General features: G+C 36.2%; 1 protein-coding gene across 1 annotated transcript; it reads right to left on the reverse strand.

Annotated features, from left to right (window-relative positions):
* Window positions 1–856: 856 nt before the first annotated feature.
* Window positions 857–12550, reverse strand: LOC107765081 (synaptotagmin-5-like). Its single transcript, XM_075246895.1, has 13 exons — window positions 12296–12550; window positions 12094–12202; window positions 11689–11735; window positions 11309–11429; window positions 5723–5844; window positions 5271–5372; window positions 4923–4997; window positions 4412–4491; window positions 3436–3586; window positions 3114–3344; window positions 1701–1982; window positions 1483–1596; window positions 857–1308 (listed from the first exon to the last, which is right to left on the reverse strand). Exons 1-13 carry the CDS (start codon window positions 12398–12400, stop codon window positions 1165–1167), a joined length of 1683 nt encoding a protein of 560 aa, XP_075102996.1. The 5' UTR covers window positions 12401–12550; the 3' UTR covers window positions 857–1164.
* Window positions 12551–13212: the final 662 nt, after the last annotated feature.

Raw genomic sequence — 13212 nt, forward strand, 5'->3', positions numbered from 1 at the left:
GGGATGGCGGGTGGTGGTAGTAGATAATGGTGGCGGCTATGATTGAGGATGATGGTGGTGGTGATGGCGGTGGTGGTGATGGTGGTGGTGGTTAAGTATGGTTGTGGTGGGTGGTATGATGGTAGTTGATAATGCTAGGCGGTGGCGGTAGTTAATAATGAATATGGATGATAGCATCTTAATGAAATTAAGTCTCTGTTATAGATCTTAATCATATTGACCCATTCAGACCCATTAAGTGGTTGTAAAGTTAAAAAAACAAACACACTTAATTAGTAAGATCTGAATAATTGAGATTCAGACTTTAAAAACAAATGCAATTAATGTCTGAAATCTGAATGATTAAGACCTCTATTAAGTGCAAACAAATGAGGCCTTGAACTCTTTAAAGCACATACATATTTTAAGACTAATTGCGAATTAAAAAATTTCGCGTTTCATGGAAGAAATGTACAGTTATTTCAGTCTTTTCATGGCCATATAATGTCTTATTTAAATATGAAAATAAATGACTAGAAACAGAAGTGGAAAATGTAGTACAATCAATCAGAATTAACACATAGTGAAAGGAAAAATCAATCAATATTTGAGTAAGGTTGTTATAGAAGGTAATTTTACAAAGAATGTACCAGTATATAAGTAAAATATTGTTATAGAGAGGTAAAATATAACATGAAACATTGGTTCCAAAATAAACTCAGCCGCTATAATAAAATATTGTTATAGAGATATTTGACTGTATAAAAAATAACAAAAGGAAGAAGAACATGTAACATTAGTCAATGACTTTTGCTTCGTTTTCCCCTTGCTTTCCTTTCTTTCCCTCAATTTTACCGCAAAAAGAACATGTAACTGGAAAATGAGAAAAGGGAATATGGAAATTGATTGAGATTAATCTGGCTCCTTGAAGTTGTTAACAAGCTGAAGTTTTACTGAAAAAAAGAAGACTAGCTTTGAGATTGTAATTACAACAAAATATTTGCATATGAAAGAGCACAGGATCTGGAGACTTGTTTCATTAGATTTTTTGCTCCTGATGATAAATTTGAAAACTCTGCCTTTTTCCCTTTCATTTTCATTAGAGGTAGCATTTCCTGTAAAATGTCATATATACTCTTCGGGGAAAAGAAAAAATTGTTCTCCCGAAATCTAATCACAAATGAATCAATCTCGAATTATTGGTTGTGGTGTCCATTTAAGATGAGCGGTTAATCTCCCCGACTTGGAACCATCAAGGGTGAAGGTATCTTTGAATTCCCCTTCTAGTATAACTCTTGTAAGAGTCATGATGCATCTACCAATTTTATCCTGAAATATGCAAAGGAAACAAAAGCTTAACAGTTGAAAAAGGGCAGCCCGGTGCACTAAGCTCTCGCTATGCACGGGGTCCGGGAAAGGACCGGACCACAAGAGTCTGTTGTACGCAGCCTTACAAACTTAACAGTGGAGTGGACGAAAAATGATGGCCCTAAAAGAATATACCTTCCCAAATGTGTCATGGTCCCAAACTTCCAATATGAGCAAATCATGTAATCCATCTTCAACTACAAAGTCAAATGTCTGGTTCCACACTGGATTAAGGGTGTTGTTTAGAACCTGAGATTAGCAAAAACATATGATTATGGCAAAAGTAAGAAGACAGTGATTTATAATTAAATATCAGACAAATTAGGGGAAGAAAATGTGGCATCCAAACTTACTCTGGTCTTATTTTTCTGTTCAGATTTCTTCATAATTAGTACAACAAAGGGATCAGACTTCCCCATTAGATCAGTAACAGGTACGTCTTCTGCTGATATTACCGTCACTGAAAGAACTCCTCTAAAGAGGATGTCCCCTTTCTTCTCAGAGACAGCTTGTGAAAAATTAGCTGACTCTGGTCTAAGAGCCTTTTCCAAGGTAGTTAGTGCATAGTCGGGTTTAAATCCCTTCATAAACACGCTATCCATACCAAAAGGACAAAAGAGAAGCTCCAAATGTACCTGTTTCAGTTGACAAGAAAATAGGATTGATTAATATTCCATGCATGCATTATTGTGCAGACAAGAATGCTCTTATGAGTTCTGAGGAGTGTATGCATAATGCATAGACCTGGACAAGCATCCAACGCCGACGCAAACATGCAAACACATGTCACAAAAATGAAAAAAACAGAAAAATAACTTCTACATAATACATAGAGCTAGACTCCAATAAAAAGTACACATACTTGTTTATCGGACTTTATCTATATTTTATGCTTAAACAACTATATCTTTTTATTTGTTTTTCCCTCAATATGTCCTGCTAGATTTTAAAACACCAGTAGTATAATGTAAAAGCCTTCTGTTCCAGAGACACTGAGAATTAAAAGCAAAAAAAGGTTCTTAGGCCGGCCTGCCCTGACCTCAAAACTTTCCCAAAATTGACCCTCATTTGTTGCTCTAGCAGTAAGTCAATGATGGTCATAATTCAAATTTTACAAGTTCTCTTTAATTATATTTTTGAAGACTCTATCTATTGGTAAAAAGAAAAAAGAAAACTGTATCTACTGATTGGTGAATATCTTTCCTATCAGATTAAAGAAGATAATAGGAGACCATAGAATGGAAAGCATTATCCGTCAGAAGGCATTCAGACGCTAAGAATTTGTCTAGGAAGGTGAGCAAGACATGCTCTTCTTGTATATTTTTTTAAAGAAAGAACAAATAAGTCAATTGTGGATGATGCATTCGTACGTTCAGTTCTGGTTGGATCCCATTGAGTTCATCCTAATAATATTCAGGAATATTTGCAGGGAGCGCCATGCTAATTGGTTAATATAGCGAGGCAGGCACGGCTGCTTCTCCATAATGAAGCTCCCAATTGAGTGTCAACTATGATTTGATGCATTCTAATCAGAGGCGGAGCCAGGATTTGAGGGTTATGGATTTTGAACTTACCACTGTAGCATAGCTCGTTTTAGTTACTGGGTTCGCAATTAAATATTTATATATTTAATAGATTTTCTAATACAAATACAGGATTTAAGCAAAAGCTATTGGGTTTGTCCGAACCAGTAATTACTACACTACCTCTGCCCCAGATTCTAATACCACAAGATTACTGGGAAACCAATATCAAGATATTCTTACCTGTCCTCGGTTTTTGTTGTCCCTTTGTATCTCCAGATCCTTCACCAGTTTTAACCACACATCCTTCACTTTACCGGGCTCTAGGTCTTTCAAATCTATTCGAGCACAACCAATGAATTCAGCTGCCTGAATCCCCTCATCATCATATACTCTAATTGTTAAATGTTGAGTAGATATGTCTTCAACTATGAACTCAAAGTGCTCGTTCCAGATTGGATTTAAGCAATTATCCTTAACAGAGGAAACAAAATCGGGAGTTAAACATTCCTCATCAGGAGAAAAATAAATTAAGAAGGACAACAATAGATGGAAGTTCTCTTACAATAACTTTGCTGGTCTTTGTCCTGTCACGTAGTGGACGTATAAACAACTCAACAAAAGGATCAGACTTCCCAATGATGTCTTTATTAGTCAACTCTTTGGCTTCGATGAGCTTGACTTGTAATATACCAACCGGCTTTAGCTCCAGGTCACTGAAAAAAAAAAAGAGAACATTTTTATTGGAAATAAGGTCCTCCTCCTCGCCCCAAGTGTTTCAAGTCGAGCAGCAGTTCGCTTTTTTTTTTTGTTTTTTTTGAGAAACTAGTCGAGAAGCAGTTAACTTTCCGCCAGAAGGTTGGACTTATTCCAGAACTATCATTCATTAGAAAATAGTATTTATACTGCAACATTATTCGGTAAGTGGATTCCAACAAAAGACAATTTCATGCAGAAATAGATCTAGTGTAGTTTGTAATGGTATTTGTTAAGTCCCACATTTGTTAAGGAATGAGTTGTGGTCTCCTTATATAGTCTTGGACAATCCTCCCCTCACGAGCTTGTTTTGGGTTGCGTTAGGCCCAAGGTCCATTTCTTCACAATATTGAACTTTTTTCTTTCTTTGTCTTGACTTATTCCTATGTGGATTCAATCAGTTAATACTTCATGATTACTTCTATCTTAACAAAAGTCTCCAACATAGGCGGATAAAAATGATCAGAAGAAATAAATGGGCTGTGAATCCTGTGGTGGACCCAGAGGTTGCAAAAGTTATATACATTTCAAGCGAAGACAGTTCATATCATTCAGCTTAGGATAAACATTATAGTGGGCAGTGCACAATCAATTTATAGGGTAGAACTATTTCACCATTCTTTCTGAATAGATAATCTGGAACAGTAGTATCTCATTTTTCTTAGGTCTGTTATTCTAGATCAAAATTAAGCTCCCGTGATTAAACAAAAAAGAACCTTTACTTTCTAGTGGTGAAAAGAAAAAGCCAAGCAATGAGTATAGCGATGTTTAGGAAAATGGCACACCTATAGTCTCCTGGTAATATGGGAACGATTTTGCGGACAGGCCAAGTGATAGAATCTTCAATTGCATCTCGTATTGTGCCCTGTGCAAGCAGATTGCATGCCATCAAGGAGTTGCATTTTCAGAGTTTGTTGTCAATTAGAATTCAGGAATCGGTTAACTTTAAATAACTATTGTGATAAATACTCATTGTGAACCGACTAACTAATTACATGAAAGTAAGGCAGCTAGGCCAATGATGAAGAACAATGGAGGCCAAGCGAGTTGATGCAGTTATTCGTATAGATTTGCTAAGTTTTAAACTCTTGCTCGGTTTATGAAAATCACATGGCAATGAAACTTTAAAGTCAAAAACAAAAGAGAAAAAGACTTGAAACGCTACTCAACTGAAAGAAACGGTCATGCAAAATGCAGATGTTTGAGAAATGAATTAATTTTGTAAAGAATAACTCTATAGTTTTTAATTCATTTGCACCTGAATAAGCAAGAAATAAAACATACGACATTTCAAACCTCAATGGCATCAGATACTCCAGGAAGAGCCGAGATATCACCACCCACAACTTTGAGAGTGAAATCCAGATTTTTCTACAGGCAGAGACATTCAGGATAAACATAATATCAGAACCACTATTAGCTCCAAGAAAGAAACTTAAGAGAAACATTCTTTTTTCTGGTAGCACGAATTATTACAGAACCAGATACAAAATTGAAGATGCATATCAAAATGTATAGTCCATTTTTACATCAAGTTACACAGTACATAAAAGCGAAAAGTGTGAACGAGGCCAATTGACATCCATGAAACTTAATTGTAGGAAACTTCGTAAACCAAATTATAGAGGAATAATTTGCACTCACCTTTTGACGCAAAGAGTAGCAAACCGCTCCAAAACAAGGAAGCTCAGCAACTAGTGGTTTGAATATCAACCGGAAAACCCCCGTGAATCCAATATTCTTGACCTACAATAAACAACTGGATTAGGAGAAGAATGAAAAATATGCAAGATGATTCTTGATTAGTAGTGATGTTTCCGCGAATAAAGTCTTGATCTTTCAGCAAAAATTGGATTTTTTGTAGACCAATATTTCGAAAGGAAAGTACGATGTAAAATTTGACTTAACAGCTTGGATTAAATTTCTTCCAATGCAAGTAAATTATTATTTCAGACCCACAATTTCATGTTAGTAAAAAGTATTAGATTTTAATCTGAATAGTTCATGAAGTTTATTCATTTCCTGCTTGCATCAAAATTTTCTGCTTACCATAATGAGCTACTCATTTATTGCAAAACCAGAGATGTCAAAAGTACCTGTATAGGTAGCGCTACGCCAACTAAAGTCTTAATATCGAGCACAATATTGGGATTTCCATCCCACTGCATTTCCAATTCCATAATAATTTCCCCAGGATCACCATCAATAATGGAAACTCCTGAAAGACCAAAAGGAGATGTCGAAGTTAAATTATTCCAAACAGATATAGCAGATGAATTCCTTGCCCATAATTGGATGTAGATGGCTAGCCTATCTAAATAAAAGGGGGAACTTAATGCTTATAGCCATTAATAACTACTTATAGGATTGACTATCCAAATTTACATCCATGTTAAAGGTCAGACTACCAAGACCATGAACATTTCACAAAAGGAAAATTCAATGAAAATGAGACGACAGGGATGTTGAAATTGTCAAAAGTCCCACATCGGTGGATGACAATTTTGAATGGGAATTTCACCCTATAAAAGGAGGCCTAATGTTTAGGATTTAAATACACCTCTCATTTGCCTTTTATCTTCTTAAGGCATTTGTATCTTCTCTCTTTAGTATTATTTCACTTGTAATTTTGGAGTAGAATAAAATATTGATTGTGTCCGAGGAAGTAGGCAAAATTGGCCGAACTTCATAAATTCTGGTGTTCTTTTATTGTTGTCTTATTGTCTTGTTTATTATTTAGTGGTTGTCATAATTTTTGGTATAGTAGTTGTGACTCATTCACACTATATACATTTGGCTTCCGCAACAATTGGTATCAGAGCCAAGGTACTGTCTAAGTATGCTCTGTGGTTGCAGCATAGTCTGATCTTCCACATCAGAAAAGATCTATCTTGGTAACTGAGTCAAGGTTCTGTCTGAGTATGCTCTGTGGTTGCAGCTTAGTCTGATCTTCCACACCAGAAAGGAAATAATCTTGATTTGTGTCGTCAGCTACTAAATAATATTTGTGTCAAAATGGAAGACAATAAACAAGGAGAATCTACATCAAGTGTCAATAATACGTCATCGTTGGCATCTTCGCTTATGACAAGAATTGTGTCAAATGCGAAATTTGCGGTAGAAATTTTTCACGGGTCAGGACATTTTGGGATGTGGCAAGGCGAGGTTCTAGATGTTCTTTTTCAACAAGGGCTAGATCTTGCCATTGAAGAAAAGAAGCCAGATGTTATTGGAGAAGAAGATTGGAAAATTATCAATCGTGTTGCTTGCGGTACCATTCGATCCTACCTTGCTAGAGAGCAGAAATATCCATACACAAAGGAAACTTCTGCAAGTAAATTATGGAAAGTACTGGAGGATAAATTTTTGAAGAAAAACAGTCAAAATAAATTGTACATGAAGAAGAGACTGTTTCGCTTTACCTATATTCCTGGTATCACAATGAATGAACATATCACCAGTTTCAATAAGTTGGTCACAGATTTGCAAAATATGGATGCAACTTTTGATGATGGTGACTTGGCCTTGATGTTGTTGGGGTCACTTCCTAATGAGTACGAGCACCTTGAAACTACTCTACTCCATGAAAATGACGAAATTTCTCTCAGAGAAGTTTGTTCGGCTTTGTACAGCTATGAACAAAGAAAGGGAGAAAAACAGAAGGGCGGAAAAGGAGAAGCACTAATTGTGAGGGGTCGTCCTCAAAATCAAACGAGGACTAAGAAGGGAAGATCCAAGTCGAGATCTAGACCCAGCAAAGATGAATGTGCCTTTTGTCGAGAAAAGGGGCACTGGAAGAAAGACTGTCCGAAGTTGAAGAATAAGGCCAGACATAACAATGAAAAGGCCATTATGGATTCAAATGTAGCTGATTGTGATGATTCAGACTTCTCATTAGTTACAACAGAGTTATCAACATCATCAGACATATGGTTGATGGACTCGGCTTGTAGCTATCATATGTGTCCCAACAAGGACTGGTTCATGAATTTTCAAGAAGGAGAATATGGAGTCATCCACACAGCGGATAACAGCCCTCTTACCTCATATGGCATTGGTTCAATAAGATTAAGAAGCCATGATGGAATGATCAGAACATTAACAGATGTTCGATATGTACCAGGTTTGAAGAAGAATCTCATCTCTGTGGGAGCCCTAGAATCAAAAGGGTTCAAAATCATTGCAGAAAATGGAGTGATGAGAATATGCTCCGATGCACTAGTGGTAATGAAGGCCAATCGGAAGAACAATAACATGTACCGCTATCGTGGTAGTACAGTTATTGGGATAGCAACAGTGACATCCAGTGATGACAAAGAGGCAGAAGCAACCAGGCTATGGCATATGCGCTTGGGACATGCTGGAGGGAATTCCTTGAAAGCTCTATCTAATCAAGGATTGTTAAAAGGCGTAAAGACTTGCAACTTGGAGTTTTACAAGCATTGTGTCAAAGGGAAACAGACAAGGGTTAAATTTGGTACAGCGATCCATAATACTAAAGGCATTTTGGATTATGTACACTCTGATGTTTGGGGTTCTTCCAAAACACCTTCATTGGGTGGGAAGCACTATTTTGTAACCTTTGTTGATGATTTTTCCCGAAGAGTGTGGGTGTATACAATGAAGAGGAAAGATGAAGTGTTGGGAATTTTTCTCAAATGGAAGACGATGGTGGAGAATCAAACAGGCAGGAGGATCAAGTATATTCGCACAGACAATGGAGGTGAATACAAAAATGATCATTTCAATAAGGTCAGTGAAAATGATGGCATCGTCAGACACTTCACTGTCAGACATACACCACAACAGAATGGAGTGGCAGAACGTATGAACCGGACTTTACTGGAGAAGGTACGGTGTATGCTGTCCAATGCTGGCTTTGTCAAAGAATTTTGGGTCTGAGGCAATTACATATGCATGCCACCTCATTAATCGTCTACCATCTGCTGCTATTGATGGCAAGACACAATTTGAAAAATAGTATGGAAAACCTGATGTAGATTACGACTCTTTGCACGTATTTGGCTCAATTGCATACTATCATGTGAAAGAGTCAAAATTGGATCTGAGAGCAAAGAAGGCTATATTTATGGGGATTACTTCTGGAGTCAAAGGATACCGCTTATGGTGTCCAGAGACAAGGAATATTATATTCAGCAGAGATGTTACCTTTGATGAATCTGCCATAACAGATAAGGTGACAGTTGAAGATGTCAAACAAACTGGTGGTGCATCAAAGCAGGTGGAGTTTGAGGAAAAAATTATTTTTCCTACGCAAGAAGCAGAGAAGGAAACAAATGAAGATTACCCTCTAGAAGAAGAGCCAGTAGAGAGGGAGATTCCAACTCAGGAACCTCGACAACAACTTGAATCAATAGCAACCAACAGGCCAAAAAGGACAATAACGAAACCTGTTCGTCTCATAGAGACGTTTGCTTGTGCAACTTCAATTGTAGCTGATGGTGTTCCTACCACTTATAAAGACGCAATCCAAAGTTCAGAAGAAGATAAGTAGAGGATTGCCATAAATGAAGAAATGCAGTCCCTTCATCATAATCATACATGGAAATTGGCCAATCTCCCGAAGGGGAAGAAAGTAATTGGGTGCAAATGGGTATTTGCAAAGAAAGAAGGATTTCCTAACCAAGAAGATGTTCGCTACAAAGCAAGATTGGTTGCCAAAGGATATGCTCAAAAGGAGGGAATTGATTACAATGAAGTATTTTTTTCAGTTGTAAAACATTCCTCCATTAGAATTATGTTGGCTTTGGTAGCACAGTTGGATTTGGAACTAGTTCAGATGGATGTAAAAACTGCGTTTTTACATGGAAACTTGGAGAAGTAAATCTACATGACTCAGCCAGAAGGATTCAAAGTTGCTGGAAAAGAAAATATGGTATGCAAACTTGAAAAATCGTTGTACGAATTGAAACAATCTTCTAGACAATGGTACAAGCGATTTGACAAGTTTATGTTGCGGCAAGGGTACAAGAGAAGCAAATACGATCATTGTGTGTATTTGCGCAAACTTAATGATGGTTCCTTTGTATATCTTCTCCTATATGTTGATGATATGTTGATAACTTCCAAGAATTCGGAAGAAATTGATAAGTTGAAGATTCAACTGAAGGAGGAGTTCGAGATGAAGGATCTGGGTGAGGCAAAGAAAATTCTTGGCATGGAGATAATAAGAGATAGACGTTCAAAGAAACTCTGTTTATCTCAGAAAGAATATTTGAAGAGAGTACTACAGCGTTTTGGCATAGATAAGAAGACTAAGCCAATTAGTACGCCACTTGCTCCCCATTTTAAGCTAAGTACTACTATGTCGCCAAAGGATGAAACTGAACAGGAGTATATGTCAAGGGTACCATACGCAATGATGTATGCAATAGTTTGTACGAGACCTGACATTTCACAAGCCGTTGGAGTTATTAACAGATATATGCATAATCCAGGAAAGGAGTATTGGCAAGCTGTGAAATGGATTCTACGGTATATTCATAGTACTGTAGATGTTGGGTTAGTTTTTGAGTAGGAAGCCAATCGGTCTGTAGTTGGATATTGTGACTCAGATTTTGCGGGTGATCTGGACAAACGAAGGTCAACTACTGGTTATGTGTTTACTTTTGCAAAGGCACCAGTTAGTTGGAAGTCTACTTTGCAGTCAACAGTTGCTTTGTCTACAACAGAGGCAGAGTACATGGCTATTACAGAGGCTGTGAAGGAGGCAATTTGGCTTCAGGGGTTGCTAAAGGAGCTTGGTATTGAACAAAAAAATATTACAATTTTTTGTGATAGTCAAAGTGCTATTCAATTAGCGAAGAACCAAGTTTATCATGCAAGGACGAAGCACATTGATGTTCGGTATCATTTCGTACGAGAAATCATAGAAGAAGGTGGAGTCACGGTAAAGAAAATTCATACTACGGAGAACCCTGCTGATATGCTGACAAAAGTGGTGACTGCGGTCAAGTTTCAACATTGTTTGGGTTTGATCAACATTGTTGAACACTAAAGATTGAAGATGAAGACACAACCAAAATTTGTTATTGAGAGAAAATTGAAGATGTGGAAATTTTGCCAAGGTGGAGATTTGTTGAAATTGTCAAAAGTCCCACATCGGTGGATGACAATTTTGAATGGGAATTTCACCCTATAAAAGGAGGCCTAATGTTTAGGATTTAAATACACCTCTCATTTGCCTTTTATCTTCTTAAGGCATTTGTATCTTCTCTCTTTAGTATTATTTTACTTGTAATTTTGGAGTGGAATAAAATATTGATTGTGTCCGAGGAAGTAGGCAAAATTGGCCGAACCTCGTAAATTCTGGTGTTCTTTTATTGTTGTCTTATTGTCTTGTTTATTATTTAGTGGTTGTCATAATTTTTGGTATAGTAGTTGTGACTCATTCACACTATATACATTTGGCTTCCGCAACAAGGGACAAGTAGAATAGAACATTGAAGACCATGAAAATTTCTACCTGCCTAGAGGTCTAATTCGTATGTAGAGGTTGGCGGTTTAGTGTAAAGAAAAGAAACTATATTATAAAAGGATCATCTAAACAAATTGTTAACTAGGAATAGAAATCTATCACTTGCTCAAAGCTAAGCAATTAAAAGTGGACCTATATAAGCAATTACTTTAATGTAAAAAAGTGCAGCAATTATTGAACTAACCTGTGAAGGATGGAGCCACAGTACCCAATGTGAGCTTTGAAAATTTGAGAGCAGATAAGATAGATGGTCTATATTGCTCAAGAACTGGCTCAACAGATGTTCTTATCAACTCTGATGCTGCCTAAGCCAAGAATTAACACAAACTTAAAATGCCAATCAAGAAATGGCGGAGCTAAGTGTGTTGAAGAGGGTTCAATTGAACTCCCCTTGTCGAAAATTACACTGTACAAATAGGGTGAAGGCAATCGTTTTGGTGTATATAAATAGTTAAGTTATTCACTCACTGTGCAAGTTTTCATTTATTAATCCCCTTGTTAGGATTCGTGGCTCCGCCACTGTATCAAGAAAGGGTATGTTAAGAGTTTCAAAAACACAATTACCTCATCAACATAAGGCCAAATTTTTTCTAAGTGCTGGTTAAGCCAATTCAACTGCAATTCACAAAAGAAAATACAATAACCATTATTAGCAAATTGAATACTTTAGCCCAATTAAAATGTACATATAAGCAGTGGCAGAACTAAGTAGTATGAAGGGGGTTCAACCGAAACCCCTTCGGCGAAATAAGGTAAAAATGAAAATTTTAGGCTATATATATTGTTGATTCCTCTTGACATGATGAAAAATTAGAGTGTAATGGTAAAGCGGGTTCAAAAGTTGCTTTAGGTCATAGGCTCAAATTTAACTATGACATCCTAACTGTTTTTTGAATCCCCTTGTATAAATTTCTGGTTCGGCCACTGCATATAAGCCCATATTATAGAAAAGTATTAAGCAAATGCAACTCAACTTTTGCTTCTGTGAAAAGACAACCCAAGAAGGATATGCTTCAGGAGGAAGAAGTTTTCTTGAATCTTGAACTGTCATCCTGGCAAATGCTGCTATGACTTTTGCCTAACAAAATATCAAAAGCATCAAATTATTACAAGAAAATACAAAATACCAATTTCAACGTGAAAATAAATCCAATAAATTAGAAAATCGTACCAAATCAATGCGAGCTTTGGATCTGTAATTTTGAAAACGAGCAAAACAAACTATTAGACCAACACCCAATGCAGCACCTAAGAAGAACCCCACCAACAAACCCATATTTGTTTTTCAAAAATTGAAACAAATATTCAGACGTTTTTTTTTCTCGATTTTATTCTTTTTCGCTGTCAATTGTTTTGAAAAAAAGAAGCTTTTTTTGGAGAGAAAATGTTGGAGTTGTGAGTGGAAGAAAGGAAGGAATCCGCGGGACCAGGGGAAAGGGAAGAGAACAACAGAATTTTGATTAGGAAGTTAGGCTTATATTTTTTTATATTTTTTATGCCACAGCGGGTCTGATGCGTTACACTTACAAAGAATTAAAGATTTATGACTAATTAAATTGAAAAGCATATTTCTTATGCTTTGGTTTTTAAAGTAATGTTTTTGTCAAGAAAGCAATTTATTCCTTTCTTGAATTTTCTGTACTTTGCTGCTCATCTTTTCATTATTTTTTAATTTTTTAATTTTTAGTGGTAGTGTGTGGAGGAATGCGATTATTTCTAAGTTTGTTGCTGAAGATTGTCGAATCTTTGATAAAGTTGTTTAAATCTTTCTTATTTCTGCGTAAAGGTAACTGTGAAATTTTCAAAACTTTTAAATCATAAAATTGCATTCTTTATCCTGAATTTAACATAAGAAATAAAATGAGCTTAGGCAATGTGCAATGTAACAAGTGCTACCACAACATGACCAAACTTCTAAAATTAATTTATTTAAAGAAGTGTTATTTAAAAAATACTTTGGATGCAAAACAATTTCTGTTTGGCTAAATAATTTGAAAAATATTTTTGAGTATCAATTAGTGTTTGATCAATCTTTTAAAAAAGTACTTCCGAAAAATATTTTTGACAAAAAAAAGTATTTTTTTTCTT

Source organism: Nicotiana tabacum, chromosome 23 (genome assembly GCF_000715075.1).
Source record: "Nicotiana tabacum cultivar K326 chromosome 23, ASM71507v2, whole genome shotgun sequence".
NCBI classification, from domain to species: Eukaryota; Viridiplantae; Streptophyta; class Magnoliopsida; order Solanales; family Solanaceae; genus Nicotiana; species Nicotiana tabacum.